At 41.8% G+C, this 26,998-nt stretch overlaps 1 protein-coding gene across 3 annotated transcripts in view; it reads left to right on the top strand.

The window, feature by feature from the left end:
* Positions 1-6,282: 6,282 nt before the first annotated feature.
* The window catches only part of GLRB (glycine receptor beta), a 47,360-nt gene continuing 26,644 nt past the window's right edge, over positions 6,283-26,998 (top strand). Inside the window, exons 1-2 of one of the 3 annotated variants that reach the window (XM_077300021.1) lie at positions 6,283-6,675; positions 8,878-9,032. In XM_077300021.1, coding sequence (XP_077156136.1) covers positions 8,911-9,032 — 122 coding nt within the window. In that variant the 5' untranslated portion in view covers positions 6,283-6,675; positions 8,878-8,910. Of the gene's footprint in view, positions 6,676-8,877; positions 9,033-26,998 lie in introns of those variants that run through there. The other 2 variants (XM_077300020.1, XM_077300022.1) reach the window with 2 other exon arrangements.

Here is a 26,998-nt window from a genome sequence, read left to right as displayed (position 1 = left end):
CATGGGGCTTTCCAAGCCTAATATAGGGGTAGTCAGAAGCTCTAGTTCTTTACATGTTGAAGGCTCTTCTTACAAAAAGAACAAATATCGCAACATCCATAGCCTGCTCTAGCACAATGTGTGAGTCTGTCTCCTACAACCAACGTGATCCATTTAATTAGCGCCTTTATGTCTGGGAAAATATTTCTTTAAGCTCTTATGCTTGAAAGTAAGCATAAAACTGCAAGCTTAGACCTTATTTTCTCTACTGGGATATAACGATTGTCTTCATAACAAGGTACAATTAACATTGTTTTATGTTTAACACATCCACATTTTTCCTTTGCTAATTATGATTAAGTTCATCACTTCTCTACCACCTCCCTTCATAAACATTGAAGTGAAATACATACATACATTGTGATTCAGAACATTTGTCTACAAACAGTGTGCAAAATTCTTCTTGGAATACTCCCATGCAGCTTAGCAACTGGTAGATATTCATTCCCAACCCAGTGTTACAGGCCAAGATAATGACTGGCAAACAACCAAAAGGAACTGGTATTGTTGCTGTGTCTTTCAGAGTAACAAAGGGAAGCAATGCAAATTTTCCACTGGAAGGTTCTGACTTTCCTTCCCAACTGAATTAAAGAAGAGCAGTAGTTCATGTATGAATGAAAAACAGCTTGCTCCTAGGACTCAGCTCTAATAGATACTCTTGAGGTGACTATTATTATTCATTGAATGGGATGTGTGTAATATAGCCAGGGGATCCTGAGATTGCCTGGATGCCAGGCAAGAGATGTTCAAAGGTGGCTTGCCATTGCCTGCCCCCATTTAACAACCCCTGTATTCCTTGGTGGTTGCCCTTACAAGTGCAAGCCACAGCCGATCCTGCTTAGCTTCCAACATTTGATAAGGTCGGGCTTTATTGGGCTATCCAGGTTGGGTTCTTGAGATGACTGACCTCAAACAGCTCTGTTAGCAGATAACACTAATGCACTGCAGATAAAGAAAGTCTAGAATTGTGCAACTGATCTCCAGATGGCAGAGATCAGTCCACCTGGAGAAAAATGGCCACTGGAAGGTGGACAGTAAGGCATTATATTCCGTTGAAGTCCTCACCCTCCTCAGCTCCACCCCCAAAGTCTCCAGGTCTTTCCCAACCCAGAGCTGGCAACCCTTAGCATATGACTGTTAGGTATCCATGTAAGGGAATGTGTGCATGCCATCAAATAATCATAGAGGCAGTCATTGGCACTAATATTCCTGAAAGATTTTGACAGCAGTCAAATTCAATCTTCATATCTCACACCAATCCTGACCATTGGGGAAATGGGGTCTTATGTATAGCTATGGAGCCCTTTCCAATAAGAAGACCATCTCAAATTGGTGGAAAGTGTACCAAGTTTTCTACTACCTGGATACCCCTGCAACTGCTCCTATGCCCCACTTTTCCTCCTTGATTTTCTCCTACCTCTGACTTCTGCTGTATAGACTCCCTATGATTCTCAAGCCTTAGATCAGGTAGTGTAACCCTTCTGAAACTCCTTCCGTCCCTTGTCTTTCTATCTTCCCCTCAACCTCATTCTCAGCGTTGTGTATGTATGTGAAAGAGTGCTTCAGGAATCAGGTGCTTTGTGTAGGTTCTTTATATTTTTATTTTATTTTACTTTATTTTTACACAGTAAAGTTATTTGCTTATGTTTACAAACACATTTTCTTTCTTTTCAGTTTTATTTTTAGGTATCCCTATTGAGATCCAGCCCTCTGCACACACTACAAATTCTTGTGTTGTTCCTTTCTGGAACTCTGTCATAAGCTAATTTCCCCTTCCCTGGGTGCAGTTTGGGCACCTGGGACTTTAAATCCAGTGCAATTTAAATGAATACCTTAATAATTAATATGTTATTGCTTTGGGAGTTTTTGCTGCATTGAATTATGATACAGGATTGCTGAGTCTCAGATTGTTTTTGAGCCCAACTCTCAAGCCTCCGAGCTGAAAAGTGTTTGAGGCTCTTTCTCAGAGAAGCAGGTTGAAAACTCAAAACCATCTACTAGCTTCCACACTGATAGTTTCTTGTAAGACTTTTTGCATATAGGCTTGTGGCAGCTACTGCACAAATAAACTGGAGACAGGAATAAACAATTGGCACTAAGCACTCAGGACTATTTTAGCTTTAGTGCAGAGTTACTTTTCATGCTATTTTTAAAAGGTGGTGAATAACCCATCAGAATCACTTCATTGTGACTGTTCATATTCATAAATAATGTCTGATGTGTGGAAGTTTTGTCATCCATGCTGTGTTTCGATGTGACCCAATCAAGTCCCAGTTCATGACATCACTGGACCCAAGCCACAACATCCTCAGGCACCACCAAATGAGTCTCAGGATTAGCAGTGATGAGTGCTTAGTAAATCTACCTCCTTATGCAATCTCATGCCTCTTCACCATCACAGTTCTGCTGCATAACAGACCAGCTATACAGGGACCAGATTTGGACTGTATCTCTAATGTTAGAGAATGACTCACTGAAAATTGTGGTTTGGATTCTGTGTGTCATTCCGTTGGTACAGCAGCAGTTCTTCCGATGGAATGTTGTTGTTGTTTGTGAAGAAGATGGGAGGGATTTTAAAGAAATGATCCCTCATCCTGCTGCAAACTCCCTATCAGCCCCACTATGATTTGGAGAGGCAAAGGCGGCTGAATAGAGAGGTTGAGCTGGGGAAGTTGTCTTTCTCTAGAGCAACTCATCTTAGTATCCAAACCTCTAACTGGATTTTGACGGGGCATTCAACACCAACAGAGTTTGTGAGTGTGTGTGCGTGTTAACAGAGGAAACTGACCATCATGAAGACATTAAGAGGTTTGTTCTAATGACTTTAGGCAGCTGATTTCCGAGAGCAGGTAGCAGATGGCTGTGTAGACTATGTCTAAATCAAGAAGCAGTTAAGTATAAATCTCAGTCAAAAAGAGTACTTCCTTAATAAAAGAGTAGAATGCGTTGCGGTCAGTAAGTGGAAACTTTCAGCTTCCACTTGGTTGGCCTTGCTTCTGCCTACATGCAGCCCTATAATTTCTCTGTGAGTCAGTGAGAGTTGTGTGGTTATGCTAAAGTTTTTTTTTTTTTAACGTGTCTCAAATGATGCATTTCATGTGGCAACTGGCATTAGGCAATTCTGGGCAGCAGAGGCTAAATCCTATCCACTTTACTTATAAATCAAGTAAACAATAAACAGCCTAACATTGTGCTGCTCTTTATACACAGTTCATAATAATTAATTCTGTAGACCAGAACTGATTTGTCAAATATTTCAAATCAATATGTAAAATTATTTCTTAGTGAAAAGTTATGGTCCTTGTACACAGGTAGCATGTTGGTGAAATGGTTGTGGCTTGTTCAGTAACGTACAGAAGATGAAAGGCATTGAATTGCCTGACTTCTTCAGTAAAAGAATCGCAGAAGGAGCATGTTCGGGATCTGTGTCTCCTTAAGAGCCTGGAGAACCACTGCCAGTTTGACCAGTTGATAAAAAGCTTAACACACCAGTGGGTCTGAGGCTAGATGCATATATTCGTATGGACGCTCACACTGTGTCTCCCCTGTGACTTCTCTTATGTGCTGCCAGTCTTTTTCTAGTCCAGTGGTTCCTAGCCTTGTTGGGTATGAGGACCCCATTTTGATATTAAAAATGTTGCAAGTCCCCTCCCTACATGATAGTATTTGTAGTACTGGTATCCATCGACTGAAAAAGTGCATGGTGACATAAAAAAACAACATCACAACATAGATTTGGAGTCCCCTTGCAATAGCTCTGCAGCCCCCAGAAATCCCCAGCCCCACCAGGGGAGCCATTGCTCTAATGATGACCTGGAGAACTATGCTGTGCTTTTCTTTAACAACAAATTGACTTCCTTATAAATACAAGAGTCAACATATCCAAATAACTAAGAAAGGGCAACAAGTGATGCTGCTGGGAGGTTGGAGTGTTTTTAGCATCCAGAGACGATTCACACAATCCTGTTTCTTCTGATCACCTAAACTGTTGTGATGTAACCCTACTTCTGTTTTGAATGAGATCCATATGAGTCCTGCTCCCCCTGTTCACTGTTTGTCCAGCAGGTCCCAGGGCCACCTCACACACCCATCTTGTATATATTGGTACCACTATTTGGATTGGAGAACAGTACCACTACATAACTAATGCATAGCCTACACAGAGAATGCACTAGCATTGAAGGCATTTCCAGAGCCAAGTACTCTGAGAGCTGCTTTGTGCTGGAACACATCCTCTCATATAATGGCTTCACACCAGCAAAGAACACCACAGCTAGCTCAAAGAATACCATAACTCTCTTTTCCTATGCTAATATTATTTTGATATTCCTTCTAAAATACTGTAGATGGGGGGAAGGCAGGGGATGGTCATGAGTTAGGGTACTTGGACTTGCTACCTTTTGGTGTCTTCACATGGAGTTGCTCCCACGTTTGGCTTCTCCAAGGAAGTGAAGAGGGGTGACATCTTTGGAGTGTCAAGTGACAGGAATTTGATTAGGTTGGGGCTGAACTGAGGTTTTAGTATTATTATTTAGTCTTGATCCAACTGCAGTGCTGCTGGAGCACTTTTGCCCAATCACTGGCAGCGGAGGAGGAGGAGAAGAACAGCTGGTTATTTTTACCCTGCTTTTTCCTACCCAAAAGAGTCTTAAAGCAGTTTACAATCGCCTACCCTTCCTCTCTCACAACAGATACCCTGTAAGGTAGGTGAGGCTGAGAGAGCTCTGAGAGAACTCTGACTGGCCCAAAGTCACCCAGCTGGCTGCATGTGAAGGAATGGGGAATCAAGCCTAGTTCTCCAGATTAGAGGCTGCTACTCTTAACCACTATACCAAGCTAGCTCTCAAGGAGACGCAATGCCTCCAGAAGAGTTACCCTTGAAAGGGCCACTGAGGCTCAGCTTTTGCCCAGTCTGTGGTGGGACAGAAGTAGGCATGTTGCTGTCAGAATCACATGATTGCTGCCATGAATTAATCGCTTTCTTTAGCCACTGTGTAGCCATTTGGGAATCTGTCTGTTCCCTAACCTTGAACTGTCTGCTCATGTATTCATTTAAGTAACAAGTGGTATTATCATTGCAAGTAGTAGCTACTGGATGCTCCAAGGCCAATGCTGTGTATGTAATCGTACTTGGAAGCTGTCCCGGGCTGCACCTGGACATGGAAGGCCTATTGTGTCTGTGCTTATGTGAACATCTTTGGCGGAAACTGGTGGGGGATAAGAACTGCGTTTTGAATTTGAAAGCCAGATTCAGCATTGAACGTCCTGCATAGAACTGCCTACGAATAAACGCTTTTGAAAGAAGTCATTTCGAGTCCGTCATCCTGACAGTTGCCTCAGACTTGATCCAGCCAGGGCTGATTTAGAACCCAAGTTATCTTGAAAGTGTATGAATTCCTGTCAACTGCCAGACTGCTCATGTCTTTCCTATGGACGCATTTGCTAGGTGAAAATTACAGATGTATAACAAAATATCTAGTTGCATTGGATAAAAATCATGTCACATGTGGATTCATTCTCATGTACCTATTGGTGCATATCAAAATGAATTTCACCATGCTATGGCTCATTGAAAAGGCAAAGAATATTCTACAATGGTGTAATATACTTTAGGTAACTATCTGGACCAGGTAAACTGGAATATGGTGTAAACTTTATAAATGTAGACTTTTTCTTTCATTTCTGCCATATCACAAAACTAGACAGAGACATTATTACCGTAAGTTGTAAATCCACAGTGGAGTTGTCCTTCCAGTCCCTGAACACTGAATCCTACTTCCAGGGACCATCATTCCACAGTGGGGGCTGCAATTACAGTCCAGGAATACTGATTCTGTTCTCAGGGACCATCATTACACTGGAGGGGGTGGGGGTAGGCTGCCATTCTTTGCATAGAGTAGGTTTCTCAAAAACCATTTCACATTTTCATTGCAACTTTCACTTCAGTAATGTTTTCCAATGGCGCCCATGCAAATCAGTTGGCATTCCTGACTCCCATTATATCTAATCGGTCTTCAGGCATTCTTTCCCCAGGGGGCATTCTTGTGATTCCTTAGAAAGAGGTGACTAAGTGCCTCAGGGCTGCATTATCTTGAGCCGGCTCTGGTACTGCCGCAGGTTGAGTAAAAGTTCAACACGAGAGGCATTAGCAACGCCCCCACTTGGGTCTCTCCTGAGGACCGAAGCGAGCCATTCTTTCTGGCCTTGCTAGTAGCGTCGAAGTGCCTTGAACAGTCTGGAAAGGAGGGAGTGTGCCCTGACCGGCCGTTCCTTCCCTGTCGCTGCCGCATTCCCACGCGCTTAAAGGCAATGAAGCAGTGAGCGGAACTGAGGGCAGAATTCAGCAAGGGCAAAGGCTTCCCCGTGGCTTCATAGTCCTACTGCACATGTGCCCAGATCTTGCACATGCTCCCTAGGAGGCTCTCGGGAAGTATGCACATGCTCAGTAGCAAAATGGACGCCGCTTGATGCAGAGTTCATTTTGGTAGCGCTGCGGCCGCTGCTGAGCTACTGCTTCCCCCTGCTCGCTGGCTCGCGATCCTCGGCTTTGCCATGGCCCGCTGCGGGCTGCTCGGCCATCTGCGGCTGCGATAAAGGGCTGGGGGTGGCAGTGGCTTCCCGGGCGTCTCTCTTCGGGTGAGTCTTGCGGCTGGGGAGGAGAGCCGGGTCACTGCACGGGGGACGCTCGCCGGGCACGGAGGGAGACACGGGCATGCGGTTGGTGTCGGCGGGGGCGAGGGGGCTGGCTGGTAAGGGCGACGCTCCGTGCCCTCTGCGTGGTCCCTGGCGCGTCCTGGCAGGGGTGGTCCCGCACCCCTCGCCCCGCTCCAGAAACAGCACCTTCAGTACCTTGGCCAGCACTGGGCAGCGTTGGGAGTCAGGCTGCCGTTACTAAGGCTCCATCCCAGAGCCCTGCGTGGCTGGCATTTGCAGGGCTGAAATTTGGGAATTGGGACATTCCGACGTTGTGGAGGCCATGGTGAACCGGGGGGGGGGGGAAAGGGGGGCTGGATGTCCCTTATCTATCACAGAAAGGGGGATTTTCCTCTGTTGCCCAAATAGGAGAGAGGGCAATTTGGGGGGGGAGGTGGGAGCATAAAGGCGGTCAGTGTTCTGTCTGGCATAAATATAAGGATCAGGGTCAAAGCAGGCAGTCTTTGGGGGATGATGATGTCAGAGACAAAAGGTCTTGATGGGTAAGGCAGTAGAGGGACGGCTGCACAGGCCTTGTTGCTTGTGGTGGGTCATTGCAGAGGGCAAAGGAGCTTGACTGGCGGATGCTCTACATGCATGAAAGGGACACCTGTTGCCAAGGTGACACTGACCATAAACAGTTTATTTGGCCTTAAGGAATGTGGGCATCCTCTGATGAAAACAGAATTGTGGCATGTGTCCAGCAGCATTGATAGCTTCATTTTAATTGTGTGTTTGCAGTTGTGTGAATTCTCTTGAATGTTTGTGGCCCTATTATTGCCCTGGGAGAGAAGCCACCCCAAAGGCCCTTGGAAATGAGTGCAAGGAAAGGTGTCCGAGAGACCTTGCTTGTTATCCTGGTGAAGGATCTGGGGCAGGGGTAGTCAAACTGCGGCCCTCCAGCGTTCGCTGGCAGGGGCTCCTAGGAATTGTAGTCCATGGACATCTGGAGGACCGCAGTTTGACTACCCCTGATCTGGGGAGTGCTACTGCAGGGGCGAATGCTCTTGTGAGCATTGCTTGGACTGCGAGAAAGGAGAACCCTCTGTCTCGCCTTTTGGCTGGGAGCCCTTGTTGCTGTTGCTTTGGGCAAGGGAAGACTCTGCTTCTGTTGCTCTTGGAAGGAAGACAAGAATGTCTTGCTGTTGCTGCTGTTCACGAGATGTAAATATCTGTCTGTACTCAGCCTCTGCATTTTCAAGCAGAGAAGTGCACCTAGTGTTGTAGAACAGTCGTACCTTCTGAGGAGCAAAGCCTGGAAAACTGCATTTGATGCTGAGATCATAAAATACAGAGATCTCCCCCCTCCCCCAGTGTAGGCCAGCAGTACTTGGCACTGAACATAAACACTTAACCCTGCTGTGGAGGCATGCTTTATTATTGATGATATTAACCAGATGCCATATAAATGTTGTGCAGTAGTGAAATATTACCAGTGATGCTGGAGCTACATGCAGTTTCTCTTTCCTATTGTAAACAGGTAATAGAGGTAGATGAGTTAGTATGGCAGATATTGTACTCAGAGGCATTTGATCCAGATTTTATTCAATTAAGAAAAAAACATTGAAATTAATTAACAGTACAATAAGTATATCATGGACAAGGCCTCAGCAAATATGTTGTTTCTTGTGATTAGGACAATAGTTGTGAGAAACCGCATGTCAGAGATCTCCTTAACAGTAATGAAGATGTGTATGACGTTATATGTGAATGAATTTGAATCTTAGGTAAGCTAGTTTTAGGTATGCAACTTCTGTATAAAGATGTATACTTGTTTTGTACGCCAGACCCACTTATATATTAATTCAGTAATATATATTAATATATATTAATTCATAACATTGCTATTGGTTTTCTTATTCTAGTAATCTATACAAGCATATGAGGATAATTAAAATATAGCATAAAGTCAGTTGACTCAAGAATGCATAACCCGATCCTGGATAATTATTACTAACTAATAAATGTAACAGGTTCATATGTTTAAGCATGCCTAAAATGTGATAAGACTGTAAGTTATAGTCAATAATTCACTTGATGCTACATTTCTATCGATTAGCTCTTTATTTCATATATGACCCCCCCCCCATTTTTTTACACCCAACTCCACTAATGTAAGACCATTACTTCTCTTATCTTTCTTAGGTCAACTTTTGTTCCAGAGCCAAAGTCCCCACAATGAAGTTTTTATTGGCAGCTCTTGTGTTTGTTTTCTTCTCCTTGTGCGTTGAAGAGGTTTATTCCAAAGAGAAATCGTCAAAGAAAGGAAAAGGGAAAAAGAAGCAGTATCTCTGTCCTTCGTACGTTCCTTTAAAAATATCTATGTATAATCAAATAATTAATTATAAACACATGTTCCCCTTAAGATTCTTAAAACGAAACATAGTTTTCTGTGACGAAATTAACATTATGGTAGCATTATAATGTAATAACTTCGCTGAGGATTAACCAGATCACATCTATTTCATATAAATTGTTGTGTGAGTACATAAATGTTTAAAATCTGGTCTGAAGTGTGGTGTGTTAAGCCAATGGACTATCACAGAATAGAATGTTAACCTGTTATTATACACAGACAGGCATGGAAATTTATGACAAGGATCTTACCTTGATTTTACTTTGTATTTTATTTCTTCAAAAGCAGATTGGCTACTTTTCACCTTAAGTTGAAGGTATTCTAATTTACAGCTCTGCATGCATTTTGCTAGAGCTCATAGCCAGGGTTCCTTTATTGCAATACTGTAGATACATAAGCGGTATGTCTGCCTGAGAGCACTTAGGGTCACAAGAAATCACTGTGAGGGGATAAAAACTTGGAATTTGATTTCATTGACTTAAGTATCAAACAATGGGTCAGAATTATTTTATTGAAATTTAAACCATAACTTTATTCTGTTTAGATACTCGCTGTCTTTTAAATTCTTTCAACATAAAGATACAAACAATGTCATGATGCTTTAAACCAGGGGTCCCCACTTTTTGGCACATGGGGGTCACGTTAGCATGCTTAGTGCCTAAAGAGGGCCATATCTTAAACCAAATGGAACAAAATTATTAACATACTTACTTAGATCAAAAGTACACATTCAAAAGTAAATGAAGAAATGCAATCTATTTTGGAACAATATTTTACTGTGGAATCTTTTTATTTAGCTACTCATGCTTACCTAGTCAGTGTGCTTTTTTTTGGTTGTCTTCTGTTAGCCAAGGCATTGATGATCAAGTCAAGGTTTGTGACAGACACTCTTAAAATGTCATGTAAAGTTTTATCTGTAAGTGTTGACCTACACTTGGATTTAACAGTTTTTATCTGGGAAAAGGTTTGTTCACTGATGTATGTGGTGCCAAAGACTGTGAAAATACCTGCAGTAAATTTCTTTAGGTTGATATATATATCAGGTAGACTAGAATAAAAATCTAAAATACTATTTTCTTTCTAAATGTCTCTGAGATGATCACTGGCTTGCAAATCAATTCGTTTCATCTGAAAAAGTTACTTGCATCTTCTGGTGCTACTTCAAATGGATTCCAAAACATTCTTATTTCCTTTCCAAGCTTATGGCAATCAGTGAATTTGTTCTGATATTTCACCTGCAATAGGTTCAGTGCTTTGATGTGTCTTTCAGCATTGAATTGTAAATTCCCATCCTTCTCAAATTTTAGTCCATTGCAGCATGAGAGGCCTGAAAAGTTACCTTCACTAACTTGCTTCACAAAAATATTTAGTTTTGCTTCAAAAGCTTTCAATTTGGTATACATGTCACACACAAACTTTCCTTTCCCCTGCAACCTTAGATTCAATGCGTCTAGTTGCTCTATAATATCTAGCTGCTATTGCCTGGGGATTTTCAATTCAACCATGGCATAGAAAAGAAGAGACCCCTGCTCCCCCCCCCCTTCACTACAGTTCTCAGAAGCATTGTGCTGTATATACAGGCTAGGGACAATTAAAAAAATGGATTGTGAATCTGGCCTTCCAGATGGTAAAATTGCAATCCTAAGTACAATGAATATTATGAGATTTATTTCTTAATAAACACAGTCCCTTGAAATTTAAGTATACACCTGCTAATACATTTTAATATGTTAAAAATTGGGGGCCCTCCAAAAAAGGGCAAATAGAAAGAGTAAATGAGGGCAGCCTTCCACCTGGAACAGAGGATACACCATTAAGTTGACTTCACATTATATGCAAAATGCACATATATCACTGCTTGCCAGCCAAGCCTCAATCATGAGAAGTAAAATGGCAGCCAGAGGGAGGGGAATGTGGCTGGAGGAAGATGTGAGAAGGGGAATGCCACAAGCTTCCCTGCTAAGAGAGTACTCAAGGGGCCACTCACTGGCTTCTGCAATCACAGATGTTTAAGAAAACACCTAGCTGGAGTGAGGAAGGGAGGAGATGCAGAAGCAAGCGAGGCCAGAAGTCAGAGCAACCAGCTCTTGTTGTGGAAGGAAGAAAATTTTGCTTGCTGCAGAAACCTCACCAGTAATTTGGAAGCTTTGATGGGTGGAGCCCCTAGAAGAGTTCAGTATGCAAAACATTTTGCATCATTTTTTTGCAAAAATACCAGGCCTTTTACTGTCCTTTTCCCGCCTTTATTTATTTATTTTTGCAAAAGCTTACCTGACATCTCCTGAACCCATTCACACAGCAACTTTCCTTTATACATGCATAGCTTCAACATGGTAATTCATGCAGAGGGGGAGTTAAAAAGTTGAGTGGTATGCTTGCCGGAGCTTTGCTGGTTAGCAAAGCACCTGGAATGGCTAAAATGCTATAAGAGCAAGAGGAAGCTGACAGAAGGAAGCAGGGAGACCAAAACAAACAATGTTGCTATTTTCTTTTTTGCAAGAAAGGGACAGGATGAACAGCAGTAGGTGGTGTCTCTTGAGTCAGGAAGAACAATATGGATCTGAGGGAAAATGTCCTGAGGGTGATGGCAGCAGACAAGCGGGACCACACAGAAAGAGGTCAGGGTCCACATGTGGCCCATGGGCCTCAGCTTGGGAACCCTGGCTTTAAACTCAAATAATAAATCACAGACTGCTCATTCCTAATCTCCAGATGCCATTGCTTCACTGATGGTGATGCAACACTGGTAGAGCTAGTTGGTATCCTATGTTTTGACAGTAGAGAAAAGAAATATCCAATTGTGATAGAATGCATTGTTTAAAAGCTTAGAAAGGTGGCATAAACAGAAAAGGACTGTGAAGGATTAATTCTTCATAGAGTTAGAGAGGCCTGAGTGACAGGTTGTTCTAATCTAAGTGATATGATTGGTTAGCATCAGATGAGCAAAGAAAGACTTCTAGACTGAACGCTGAGGAGAATCCAGTGTTATTTCAGGCTGAGAAGAGTAGAACACTGCCAGTTTCAGAATTCATACCTGCCTGAGCAGTTTAATACAGAGAGGAGAGTTTGGGAAAGTTGGCAATGATGTTTGAGAAGTAGGCAAAGACTTCCATTTGGGCCAAAGAAAGACCCAGTTTATAGTGAGAGGAGAATTTCTCTACCCAATCGAAGAGGGAGTTAAGCTCTGAAGAATGCAGAGATCCCTGGTATGCTGTGGTTAGAAACTGCCATTATGGAACTTAAGACTCAGCTAAAAACTCAAGTACTGGTGTTTCAAGAGAAGAGGTTTGGGTACTGGAAAGACTATACTTTCTGGAAACCAAAAGAGTCAGAGAATATTCAAAGAAAGTGTGCTGGAGTGTTTGGAAAAACACTGGAGCAAAAGCATCTCAGCATAAAGATTTCAAACTACTGTGAAGAGTTTTAAAAACTCTTATTAGCTTGGAACATAAGTCTGTGCATGTACTGATTTTTTCTCAGAGTTATATATATTGAGTTACCACAGAAATTTTACCCCTGATTTAACCTGACCTTTAAAAGGGGCTCCCATTGCTTCTTTCAGGTTCCTGGGCTGAGCAAACAGTCAAAATATTATACCGTGACAGGGTGGGGCAACCAGAATGCTTTAGGAAATAACTAGGGCTGTTCAGTCACAGGAGGGAAAGAAAAATGGAGGGAATATCTCACCTCTGGGGGAGGGAAGTAGATGGGGGCCATCATGAGACCATTTGTTAGCCATATATGAGAGTTGTTAATAAATGTATGCTGATGCTGGCACACTTCATTGATATGCCCCTTCCTCTACACAGCTACCTCCACTCATACACAGAGTGTGGACAAAGGAAATAAGTTAGAAAATACAGCACCCTTTAGTGTAACCAGAACCATGGTAGGCCAAATACCACGGTACTTCTACCATACTCTTGAACATCTTAATTTCTTCCTGCAAACACATTTCTTTTTGACTGATTTGACTGGAGAAGAGGCATGAACATCCAGCCACTTTACTCGCAGGCTCCCATGATGAGCCCAGAACCTTTCCCAAATATGAGATGTAATGAGGGTTTGAGAATTTTCACCAAGAGGTTGGACAGATCTATGAAGGATAGTCCTATTGTTATCTAGTTTGCATCTGGATAGCCAAATGGGGAATCTCACCCAGCAGGTCTGCTCCAGCAGGCTAGTCTTGTGTTGTCTTCTAGGTAGATCATTAAACAAATTAAGTAGCATGAGAAACAGAAGCTAGAGCAGTTAAATTCCATTTCAAAGAAAATGTGCAAATAAGACCAAAAACTACCCTAGGCCAGCTACAACCCAACCTGAACTTACATCTCAGTCTCTTCAGAGAAAGTCAGAGAGACAGAATTGTTGACACTACACACACAGTAAGTACTGTTGCAAGGGGAAGAGGCAAACATTTGCACCAGATCATGTTTGAATCGTGGAATCGCTAACTCATGCTTATCCATTCCCAGATGTTGTCCATGTTGGTATTTGAGCAGGCATATCTGCAAAGGTTTTGAACACTGTTAAAAATATGCTAACATCTTGTTTATTTTCTTCCTGGCTTTTTGTGCAAAGTGCTCCCTTGATGCAAATTGCCTGTTCTCTAACATTACCATCATCAAAATTGTACCACTTTTGTTCTCAGTGTTCTCATAATGAAACCAGACAGAAATAACCCCATGCACTCTGTTAAATGATAGGTGATTAACATGGCTAGGCTTTATATGTTGCTTTGTAGAATTGTGATAGGTTTATGGATGCCAATCTCCAGGTGGGATCTGGCTATTCCTTGAAATTCAGATAATTTCCAGACTACAGAGATCATTTCCCTTGGAGAAAATGGATGCTTTGAAGAGTGGTGCACTCTGGCATTTATCCCACTGAACTCCCTGTTCTCTTTAGGCTTCATCCCCAAATCTCCAAGAGAGACTACAATATCCTTAGAGAAGCTGCAAGCTTACTTGGTATCCTAATCTGTGCATAGATTTGAAGCATGACAGGAGTCAATGAGGGGGGAGGAGCTTATTCATTTCCACTGTGCTCATTCATAGTATTTATACCTGTCCCAATTGATGGGTCAGTTAACATTTTGACTAATGGCTCTGGGTCAGTACAAGAAATGGGTATGGTAAGCATGGCTGTTTAAAAAGGGGGAAACTAAATTCAACGGGTCTATGGATCTGGTCCATTCATGTGATTTAATGCCATATGCAATTTAGGTTGAGTCTTAATGGTGTGAAGGAGGCTTACAGGGAGTGTTCTCTTATGGTTCTCAGCTGCCCCAATGGTAGACCAGAGGTTCTAGAACAGAGGTTTTCTTGTTATATTGATTTCTTGGCGGATAGACATTTATAAAAATAACATGGTACAGTTTTGCAGGAAAGACTGATTATAATCTAGCAATTGGAAGGTGTCTGTTTGGCACTTACATCAACATTTTCATGTGCATAATTTTTTATTAGTTATTAAAACATTTATATCCTGTCTTTCTTCTTGGTTCAATGTGGCATAATGCTGGTGACATGGCCAGGACATATACTGAGGAAAGGGAGGATATTCAAAATTCTTAGATTACTCAACCCTACCTACAGTTTTTATCATGGAAAATTTACACATCATCAGCCTTAATACTGCTGCTTGAGAGAACTGAAGAAGAGTACAAACCTTCTATTTGAATAGTCAATAGTGATTTTCATGGGCCAGGGAATTTTAGTTTGTATTCTACCTAAATAATATAATGGATCTATGGAATCTCTAGCTAAGTTTTAGATATGTATTTGTTTGTACAGTAAATTCCACTAAATGTTACTATGAACTTGGCTGAAAAAAAGAACATAGTACGCTGAAATTGTTTCATAACAAATATCAGAATCCTCAGCTCTCAGTTTCCTGCATCCTTAAAACCTCATTGTCATTTTAGCTATCATAAGAAAAATTCAAACAGCACAGCAGTTACTATGTCAACACCACTAATATACCATGACAATAACTGAGTCCTTTTTCAAACAACATTGTTTCAAATAATACAAAATACAATTGCTCCAGACCAATAACCAACATTGGCTAGAAGATCCATAAAAAGTATAAATAATACAATATTTTTAAAGCTACTTTTATGGATTTTCTAGCTGTTGTTGGTCTGAAACAATTGTTTTTTGTATTATTTGAAACAATGTTATTTGAAAAACAGCCTCTCAGTTATTGTCATGGTTTATTAGTGCATGTTTACACGGTAACTGCTGTATTGTTTATATTTTTGTTATCTATCTATTGTGACTCTGTTTATACTTTTAGCTATCATAGCAATCACTTCATTATTAAAATAATATATGTGAGAAGCATAGTGTAAGTGTCAGAAACAAGTTCCATGTTCAATTTCTAATTCTGCTGTGAAAATAATGCTAGGATAACCTAGTGTGCCTGTATATTTATATGTTTAAATGTTGCTAATCAGAACGTATTTTCTTTGTTGAAATAGTGTCAAAATTTGCTGTTATATTTTATACATTTTTTTCACTAGTTTATTTGTGTGTATTTTCTTTGGTTTTGTTAAATGCCTTATGCAGTATTCATAATGAACCTAACTGGGGCTTAACTTTCTTTTACTTTCATGAGTCAATGCAAGTATGCTGTTTCAAACGATAGTGTGCATTCCATCCTATTCAGGACTCTAAGAGACTTCCATTTGAAAGAATCTCAATTTTATGTGTTTAGTTTGGCCTTTTTCTGGTCTAACTTTTGGTGAAGTGGTTAGGACTGCAGACTTCTAATCTGGCGAGCCGGGTTTGATTCCTCACTTCCCCACATGCAACCAGCTGTGTGACTTTGGGCTCATCACAGCACTGATAAAGCTGTTCTGACCGAGCAGTAATATCAGGGCTCTCTCAGCCTCACCTACCTCACTGTTGGGAGAGGAAAGGAAAGGTGATTGTAAGCTGCTTTGAGACTCCTTTGGGTAGAAAAAAGTGGCATATAAGAACCAACTCTTCCTCTTCCACTATTTATGTATATAAACATTTCTGTATGTAGAAAAAGTTTAAGAATTATGGTTTTAATCCTGATAGATCCCCCACACAAGTTGGGATGGCTTGTTCATCTTCATACAGAGCTTTAGGAACTAGGATAAAGTGATGTTCTTGATGCTCTGTGAATGGTTCAAGGAGAACAAACAGCTTTTTTCCTAAGTGGCTTCTCAAAGATTTGAAATTTCTTCTTGGTTGAATCTAGAAGGCCTTGTAAAAATGCAATATCATCTGAAAAAATATTGAAGCTAAATAATGCTATTCTTCTGCTTGTCATTTTTTCTGCATATAACTATTATTGGCTTTTTGTCTGGGAGGTCTTTACCTCTCAAGTATTCATATTACAGTCTAAGAATCTATTACTAAGTAGATAAACTATCGTTGTAATGTCCTGGAATACTAATGAAAAGGGTGTTTGAAAATGTCAGTGAAAAGTTGACAAACAGTGCTAGTTTTCCTAGGTAAAAGAAAACAACCAGATTGCATGGATGAAAAATTCCACACAGAAGAGAGTGTAGTGTGCATGATCAAGAGGATATGAAGATCAGGGGGCATTGAAAGAGATGTGCACTTTGCATAGTTAGAATAAGAACTTCTTGAAATGTTTCAAATAATCTCCTCCAGTGTCTTGATTGGCTCAATTGGAGACTTCCTGCTCTTTTGAGTCACACTTCCTCCCCGCTTGCCTCCAGAACAGACTGAATTAATGCAGAACAACTATTAGACAGGACTCTCCTTTCCTCTTCCTCTATTTTATTATTTTAAGCAGCTTAGTGCTTTGATCCTCTTTGCATATTTTAACTTTGCCGGATGTGAGATCCCTACTCTGCTATGATGGAATGCTGTGTGACCTTGGGGCAGTTACACAGTCTGAGCCTAACATACCTTGCAGAATTGTGATGAGGATAAAATGGAGAAGGATATAACAATGTTGTTAATCACTTTGGGGAGAAAGAGGGGTACCTAAATAATAGAAGTACCTAAATAAATAGAAGGTAACAGCCATACTGTGTTAAAATGTGGCTGCCTGATTCACTCATTGCTATACCAAAACCACACCACATATTAAAAATCCTTTTTTGTTGTTGTTTCACTTTGAACCCTTAATTTTTACTGAATAGTCTGCCTAACTTCAAAAGTTTATTGTAACTTCTAATGAGCAGTTTTCTTTATAAACAAACAAACAAAACATACCCAGGATTCTCCCAACAGATCAATGTTTATAAAATTTAGCTGTAATGAAAATCAGCAGCTGTTTTACAGAGTCCTGTGCAGATTATACTGCACTGGCACAAATATTTCATTGGTAGCAAATCAGAAAAAGATTTATGTAAGGTTGAGGTTTACAGCATACCGTCTCCATTACGAATAGGCTGGCAGTTCTGCAATGCCATATGTCTTCGGATAAACACTTTGTTAAGTACACTTGAACGGATAAGCTTCTTGGTGCCATCTAGGTAACATTCAGTGCTTGGTTTTTCATGTACCCTGAGGGGAGGCTGTTAGTCAGACATCATTTTCCAGCAAAGTTGGCATGTATCGATATCAGGTCAACAGATGGAACTGGAGAGATGAGAACCTGCTTGAGAAAAAGTTAATTATTATGTCATAGGTAAATATTTACTAGAAATGCTTTCCCACTTTCCAGACAGACAAATTCTTGCCACAATTACTCATACTTCTGTTTAGATCTAGTTATGTAATTATTGACTAGTATGAAAGGCTCCTGTCCTCTCTGTGTAGATCTGAGTAAGCTTGTTTCAACTGTTGTGTTCTATAGCAGTTGTGTTTCATTGCAGGACTCACCTTTAAGCCCAGTTTGAAACGTGGGATTCAGATTCAAACTTTATTACAGTCGTTCAGATCAAGTTATATGAAGTTAATACATAAAAGACCAAAAGAATATGGTCATTTATTATAATACAATTTAAAACAGATCATAAAATAGAACTTAAAATCATGGTACTTTGGAGTATCGGATTGTTATGGCGGCGGCTCAAAACTTAGCCAGCTGAGTTGTCACCTGGGGGGACTCATCACTTAGCAGCCTCTTTGCTCGATCTACATCATGATGTTCTGGCAACTTTTAAAGGAGTGGTTCAATCAAGTTGCTATGAATGTCTACATAAGCAGGGCAGTGGAACAATATATGCTGTCTTGTATCAGTTTCTCCACTCCCACAAAAACATTGTCTCAGTGTAAGGGGGATTTGGACATTTGCCAAATGCCATGGCATTGGTCTTCTGGTAGTTAATTTCAAGGTGTTCTTTTTCGCAATGTTGGGCAAGTTTTTTAAGCATTTGCCTAATCCCTATGGGGGTTCTTGAAAGAAGAACTACAACATTGGCATAAAGCAGTATAGGGATTGGGCAACCAGCTAATATAGGGGGATGCAAGTCTGAATCTTGGATTGAAACATGGGACCCCCTTCCATTTTCTGACTGTATATATCCATCCTTCTGTTTCTCCCTTTTTCATTTTTCACTATTTCTCCATCTCTGGACTTTCTGTCTTACCCTTTCTTCTTTTCAAAAAAAATATAAAAGCCTCCTCAAATGGTGGTTTGCCCCTGATGTGACTCACTTCAGCCTGGAGTTACATGTTTCAGAGCACTAAATGTTGTGACTAGAATAGGCTGACCATTATCTTGGTGGATAACTTTGTTAAAGATCTCACACATTTTCAAAATAAAATAATATTGCATATTATGTAGCTGCCCAAAATTATATATAGGTATCAGCAGAAGACCTATTAAGATGCAAATTGGAGAACACTGATCCAGAATTAGACATGGATATTTGGACTCTCCTCTTGTTTATCACTTCACAGAGGTGGGACATACTGTGAATGATTATAAGTTCTTGATTATCTATGTGTTTCAACCTCAACATTATATCCATCATCCATAAAGATAAAGATTTATTATAGTTAAAGATGGCAAATGATCTGATCATTGCCTTTTTATTAAAGATCATCTGCCATCTTTAACCATAATAAATTAAAGTAGAGGTAGCTTAGCCAATCATTGCAATGCATCTTTGCAAATGCAGTGCAATGATGTCTTGTAGCAGAAAAAGATCTTTACATTCTTAAGCCCAACTTTGAGAGGAGGGGTAGGTTATTAGCCAGTAGGCATTGCTTGGGAGGGGAAACTGCCCTTAACCAATCAGAGAGGGTATACAAGAAAGTGACTTACCTAACTCCATTAGTTGCCTACTGAGCTGCTCTGGTGGAAAGGAGGCTTGCTGAATCTGACTCTCAGAGATCTTGATGGTTAACTGGCTGAGGCTCACCTGCTACAGGTGCTGCTACAGACTTAATATTGGATACCAGTTAGAGACAATCTGATACTTTTGAAAATAGCCTTGTGTCCTGACAATTGTCAAAGATGATCTGCTGATTTAGTGTTTTAACAGCTGTCAAAGATGATCTAATGTCAATTGGTTTGACAGCTTGATTGCAGCCAAAGCTCAGGTAATTGGCTTCAGCTGTTTACATTTAACTCATACTCCATTCTTCTGGGGAATATTAGCAAAGATCTGTTTTTCTATGGTGGCTTGTCACTCCACATAATGCAACAGACTGGATCCATGTTGTACAGGTTACTACACTGCTTGGGAGAAAAAACATTTTCTGGCTTGGAAAGCATTTGGAATGTATTAAATGTCCTTCTAGATATTGTGATGGCTCTGTTTGTATTTTCTGTATTTCATATCCTTTCAGATGAAATATTCTGTAACAAAGCAGAGGTGAAGCAAGGTATTCAGTACTGGAACCATGTTGCATATGAATTCAGAATAGTATGTACAACCAGATTAAACTCTACCAAGCACCTGAATTCCAACTGAACTTTTAGCTTCAGTCACCTTATAGAGGAAATTTTTTCTCAGTCCATTTCTATTCCCACGCACTCAAGGGAGAGTGTGATACCCTGTATATGGTTAGAAAAAAAGCAATAAGGGCTACATAAATTGAAAGCCCCCTTACCATTATCTGTAGTGCTCAAGCCCACCATATTTGCGGACACCAGCAAAACAGCAATAAACTCTCTACCAGCACCTAGTAAGTTCTCTTGTAAAGGAGTCAGCAGAAACCACACATGGCCAGGGTAAAACCCTGTTACTGGCAGGGCCACATGGAATACATCTGTAAACCACTCGTAAGTCCGGGGCCAATCCGGGGCTTTGATCCCAAACTTGGCCCACCCCAACCCCCCTTACTGTTTTATTTATACCGCTCCTGTGAAGTGGTTTACAGATGTACATATTAGATATACTGATTTGAAGAGCATCATTGGGAGTGTTTTAGAGTTGTAACAGATACAGGAAACAATGGTTCCACTTTCCTATGATGTTGCTTTTAAACTTATACCTTTATATTAGGCATCTTAGAATCTTTACACCACTCCGTGGTATAAATAAAAGGCTAAGGGGGGGGGGGCTGGGATGGGTCCAGGATACCAAATGAGACCCATTGGCCCCTTAGCTCCTGTGCTTGTCAGTCCAAGGCCAAGGGGATAATTGGGCACGCCTCCCAGCTCGCTGAAATCCCGCCACACATGCCAGGTGAACTGGCCGACCGGCGGGGCTGGGGCTGGTCTGGGGAGGCTTCCCCCGGCTCTCATGGAATGGAATGATGGACAGCACATGCTGATCGCCCTTTCCTCCCAGTCTATACCATGCAGCCCCATGTGGTCCCTCTGCTGCCTCGGACCGGGCTTGCTCCCCATAGACATGCCTCCTTGCCTTTTCCAGGATGCCTGCATGTCACATCACAAAGGCCAAGGAAGCCACTGGCAGAGCTGCCTGTGGGTCTGCGTCGGGTAGCGGCCGAACGATCAGGCCACATCTGAGCATGCTCGCTGGGAGCACCTGCAGCAGCCCTGCTCACAGCTGGCTGCACTAACCTGGAAGGATATGGTTCCCTCCTGGCCGTAGACTGCCCCAGATCCCAAAGCAGCGCATTCCCATGGCCGGAAAGGTGATGGCCACTTTCTTTGGGGAGGTGGTGGCGGCCCCATCCCTCGCGGGGGTGGACGATGGCAAAGGGCAGGATGAGAAGCTTCCACAGGCAGAGGAAATGCCGGAAGACCAGGAGATCCACCTACAGCTCCCAAACAAAAGGCAAGTGAGGAATGGAGCAGACAGACGATGGGGCTGAATTGAGTGGAAGCCTAGGCTGGCCGAGCGCCGGAGATGGGGGGGCAGCAGGGGGAGCCTTCCCCTGGCTGCCCTGGCAATGCCAAGGAAGGGGGTGGCCGCAAAACGCTTCCTGCAGGCCTCAGTCTACACTCCAAGCCCCACCAGGAACCGCCCGCCTCTGTGGGAATAGGGGGTCCCCCCTTCAAAGACACCCTCCTTCCCCCCGTGCCCCATCTCCTTTCAAAGCCCATTTATTTTTAAATGGGCTTTGAAAGTGGTTATAGAATAATAGAGTTGGAAGGGACCTCCTGGGTCACGTAGTCCAACCCCCCAAACAATGCAGGACACTCACAATCCTATTGATCATCCACTGTAACCGGCCACCCTTCACAGAATCAGCCTCTCTGTCAGATGGCTATCCAGCCTCTGTTTAAAAATTTCCAAAGATGGAGAACCCATCACTGCCTGAGGAAGCCTGTGCTACTGAGAAACCGCTCTGTCAGGAACTTCTTCTGAATGTTTAGATGGAATTTCTTTTTAATTAATTTAATCCCATTGGTTCTGGTCTAAGGAAAGAGAGAACAACTCTGCTCCATCCTCTATATGACTACCTTTTAAATACTTGAAGATCTTAAAGCTCTTATTACGCTTTTTTACTCTGGATTTTCAAATAGCTCTTCTACCAATGTGTCAGTGGAAATTCTATTTTGATATAAATTGTTTTTATTTAGGTGGGATATTTGCCATTAGGATAGATTGTTTGACAGGTGGTATCTTTGATTGATTTGGGTTGCCTGGAGCAACAATGGATGCTGAGAATGCTACACTTTCATTAATGTAGTCTGATGGATGGTGTTAGAATGGATGGCATCCTTATACATTGCTGGAATGGCAGCATGAATTATAACAGTGCAGGCTCAGCAATTAGGAAGTCTCATCCTAAGCATTTATTTGCTGGCACAGGAAATTTTCAAATCAGTCACTGCTCTGATTACTTAATACCATGATTCATGTATTTTGTTAGGATCTGGATCAAAGATGAGTAATCACAATAAATACAATTTAAAATATTCAAATAATTAAAACACATTACGAATGTCCAAAATTATATGACTGATTATTAGCCGTGAGGTTTTCCACAGACCCTCTCAACCCATGTCCCTCAAGGCTAGTGGTAGGGAGATCTGGGCCTCTCTGTGGTGGTTTATTAGGGACCTTCCTGGAAAGGCTTAAGGAGGCTGTGGTTCGGCCACTTCTGGAAAACGAAAAGGCACTAAATCCATCATACCCAGCTAAGTACCACCCAGTTTTGTATTTGCTATTTCTGGCTGACACCTGCCTGACTCCATCTATTACAGAGTTGATATCCTCATACACTTTCCCCACCTCTCTCCTCAGACAGGATGCAGAACTGGGCAATGTTATAATATTTGCAAACTTACATATGTCTGTACTTTATTTTTAGAATTTATATTTATAACTAGCTTCAAAGCCCGTTCATAAGAATGGGCTTTGAAAGGGCCCTCCCCCTACCCCCAGGTGTGATCGCGGCTTGGCTGCGGCCTGCCAAGCAACCCGGCGCCTCTGTGAGGTGCTGGATGTGCTTGGCGGGCTGCAGGGAAATCGTCCCTGGGCCCCTCCCCTCAGGCAAGCCGCCGGGTATACTTGGCAGGCTGCGGGGAAGCTGCCCCGGCCGCCCTGGCCCCCATTCCCCAGGCAAGCGTATGGCTTCCCTGCAGCCCGCCAAACACACCTGGTGTCTCTGTGAGGCAGCAGGCATCCTTGTCCATCCCCAGCCCCCAACCCAGTGAGCATGCGGCTTCCCCAGCCCTGTGGGCTCCTTACTGGCTTGCGGGGCCTCTGGGAGCAGGAGCGTCAGCTGCAGTTGGCGGCTCCAGGGGCCGTCCCAATCCAGAAGTGCCCACGTCTGGATTGGCCCACTGACTCATACACCACCCAGACAGGGTGGCTGTCTGGGGCCGGACAGGGCCGCCCACATGGCTCTTTACAAAATATAAGAGCCACTTATTGTTCAGATGTAATTTAATGTCCAATTTTATATACAAATTTTATTTAATTATAAAATTGTATATTCTTGTTTGTTGTAACTGGCCCTGTGTCCCTGAGGAAGGGCAGGCTAAAAGTTCTTAAATAAACAAACAAATAAAACTGGCAAGATAGCACCAGCATCTACAGTCTCCATGATTGCATCTGCTTTCTTCTATAACTGTATTTTACAATCTTGCTGGGCAATCTCTGGGTATCATAATAGATGGCTACTGTACACTGTTGACAGGAAAGGAAGCATGCAAAGCCTGGTTGTGTATGGGTTTTATAAACGATATACAGCTATGGCAAGTGATACTTTACCAAAGGCTGATCATTTTCAGCTTGAATATGACTGTGTTTCATGGCTTAATCAGCATGAAGGCTGACTCTAGGAGGGTTCAAGGAGTGGTGACTCCTTGACATATAGCACTTGCAGCGCTGGAAGGCATCACCATTAGAAAACATCAGATATTATCTACAAAAGAGCAAAGCCGCATTCCTTTGTATTACTGTTCTAACATGTTGGGGTCCAAAAGACACTACAATTAAACAAGTCAAGCCCAATCAAGAAAGGCATGTGGCTTCCCAAGTCAGTAGATATGGCACTACAATAGTTATCAAAGATCCAGGTTAAATCTAGAGTTGCCAGCTCTGGGTTGGGGAATACTTGGAGCTTTTGAGGGTGGTTCGTAAGGAGGGTGGGATTTGGAGAGACTTCATTGGGGTATAATGCTTTAGAGTTCACCTTCCACAGTGGCCATTTTCTCCAGGTGAACGGATCTCTTGTCACCTAGAGATAAGTTCACCTGGAGAAAATGGCCACTGTGGAAGGTGAACATTAAAGCATTATACCCCAATATCACCTAGATATCAGTTGTAATAGTGAGAAATCTCCATCCATACCACCTAGAACTTGGCAACCCTAGTTAGATCTGGTTTCAGCTTCCTTAAATTGGACCTATAATTTGTTCCAGAAGTTTATGTCAAGCTCTAGAACAGCATCTCTGTACCATATCAAACATTACCTTTGACAGTTTTTCCACTACACCTGCAGATGGGGTGGGACAGTGTGTACTTTTTTGCATGGGGGAAAACCTGTTCAACATGAAATGGTCTGTATCAACCTCTGACTTTTGAGAGCAGGACTTCTGGTCAGTAGTTATGGCTTCCAGAGTGGCTTGAATCACAACCTTTTAATTATTTATTAATAAATCAATGCTGCTACCTGCTGTGTCCTAGTTATTCAAAAATTCTTCCAGACTTGACTATTGAACTATTTTCTGTGCTTGCCACATTGTATTTAAAGTATTTTGTTCATCCTGCTATTTCCACTCAAATACTGGGTCATTAATGGCATATATTAAAGTACATTTTCATGTAATAACGCCTTTTAATATCATGATGTTTGCAGATTGTTTCCCCTGCAGCTTTCATTATCCTAAGGCTGTGCCAGAACTGTTTCCTGTTTTCTGAATTGCACTGATATTAGAGCTGTCCTGGTGTTATACTTGTAATAGCTTTGTTACTTCAGAAACACTCTAGTGTTTAGCAGTTTCCTTAAGCAGATTGACATTATGGGCATCAGCATTATGTTTGCATCTCTCAGGATGTTTGCTGTCTGATGCTGCCATTTGAGTTTTTCTTAGCCTTGGCATCAAAACTGACAGCAAGATGCTTTTTGCCAATCACCAATGAAACCCGGTATGGGTAGAAGTCCCCAAAAGATGGCTTCCACTCCAGCAAAGGCAGAACTTCAGCTCATATGGTAGGATTTCTTAGTTTCCCAGTTAACTTGGTTATTGAGGGGGTAAGATGGAAGACTGGGGTCACGACCAGTAACCCTAGTAACAACACTGTTGCCCACACAGTAGGATTGCTAACTCTCAAATAGGACCTGGAGATTTCCCAAAATTACTGTTAATCTTCAGACTACAGAGATCAGTTACCCTGCTTTGGAAGCTGGCCTCTGGGGCATTATATCCCACTTAAATCTCTCCCCTACCCAATCCCCACCCACTCCAGGTTCCACACCCATAATTTCAGGAATTTCCTACAACTTACCATTTTCTGTATTTTGTCAAGGTAGAAATAACTGGTTGTTTCAGGACCAAACAGGAATATTGGGATTCTTTGAGATTGTCTGACAGAGTTCTTTTTCACCTGCTTTATTCTGCCATTTTGTCAGGGTGGCATTGTTCTAATTAGGCCTGGTTAAGACTGGTTAAGCCCTGCTGGGATTGGCTGGAAAAATGCGGACTTTTGTTTGTTAGAAATCCATCGCAAGTACCTGAGATATCTTATGACGGGGCAGGAGTCTCAAACCCAACTTCTCATTGTTTACCAAGTTGGTAAGAGAGTCCTTCAGTGCTATAGCTTTGCCAGTTTAAACCCTAATGTTTCCCAGCATGGGTGTGTGTGTGTGTGTGTGTGTGTGTGTGTGTGTGGAAAAACAGCTCTCAGCATACTTTAGGGTTCAGGGCAGGAAAAGTGATTGATGGATTAAAGCCACCTTATGCTTGGAGCCAGGGTGGGATTGCCCATTAATACTGGCAGCCCAGTAAGGAAGATGCTTGCACTGAGGGTTGGATATTAATAAGGTTCAGATCAGTTTAATTAAAAAAAAATCCTAGTTGATCCTGTTTACTGTATCTGGTGTCTTTATTTGTGGCTAGTGTGGCAAGTAAGAACAATCTTCAAGCAACAGGACAGGGATGTTTTGGCTTGAAAGAAAAATGCTTATCTTTTCCTTCTAGGCCACATATGACTCACATGGGTATGTACAGCATAAGAGTTAGTAACATACTTATTTTCAACATTGTTTTATTTGAAGAGTAGAGAATCAGTGATTCTCAATTCTTCCTAGATTATATAGTATTTCATAGGTTATTTCATACTGTCCAGCAGCTAAAGCTGCCATTTCTTTCAAGGAAACCGATTTCTTTAGTCCAGATATTACTATTAATTCCAGGAGAACTCTGGGCCCCACCTTGAGGTTGGTCACCTTAAATGTTTATCGGGAAACAGAGGAAGCTGGTATGGTTCATTCCACACTGATGATACTGTGACATCTGTATACTGCAAACGTATTCCCAGTTGTCATGGCTGCTCTCTGGAAATTGTAGTTCTGGGAAGATATTCAAGATATCTGTCAGAATATTATCAGCTCTGTGCAACACTGCAGTTGCTAGGTTTCTTTGAGCAAAATTATGTCAGTTAAACTGATTTAACCTTTCAGAGGGAGCACTTGAGATATTCAAAAGCTACACGTATTTTAAAATAACAAAGCACTTGAAAAGTTTGTCTTTTTATAAACTGGTTATATTCTTTTATAAGCTGGTAATATTCTTCTTTCGTACTGTATTGTTCTTTCTTTAGATTAGAAATATTTCATTTTCTTCAATGGATTGGGAACAATTTTGAAAATAACTGCAATGCTATTGAAGTTGGCATAATGCTGTGCTAATTTTAAGGGTGGACCTCCAATATATAGCACATATTTTTGCAACTAGAAAAGAAAGTCCATTTATAAGAACAGCTCTGCCATTCTCAGATGGGTTTGTAGTATGTCCTATGCTGGTTAGCTGACTGGCTTTCAGGAGGGTTCAAGCTGGCATCCACAAGGAATTATGTGAAGTGAAACAATTTGGAAATCCTCCTCAATCCCCTCAAAATCTCTCCATCTAGGGCTTTGG

Source organism: Paroedura picta, chromosome 10, assembly GCF_049243985.1.
Source record: "Paroedura picta isolate Pp20150507F chromosome 10, Ppicta_v3.0, whole genome shotgun sequence".
In the NCBI taxonomy this organism is placed as follows: domain Eukaryota; kingdom Metazoa; phylum Chordata; class Lepidosauria; order Squamata; family Gekkonidae; genus Paroedura; species Paroedura picta.
This window is presented reverse-complemented; position numbering and strand designations above follow the sequence as displayed.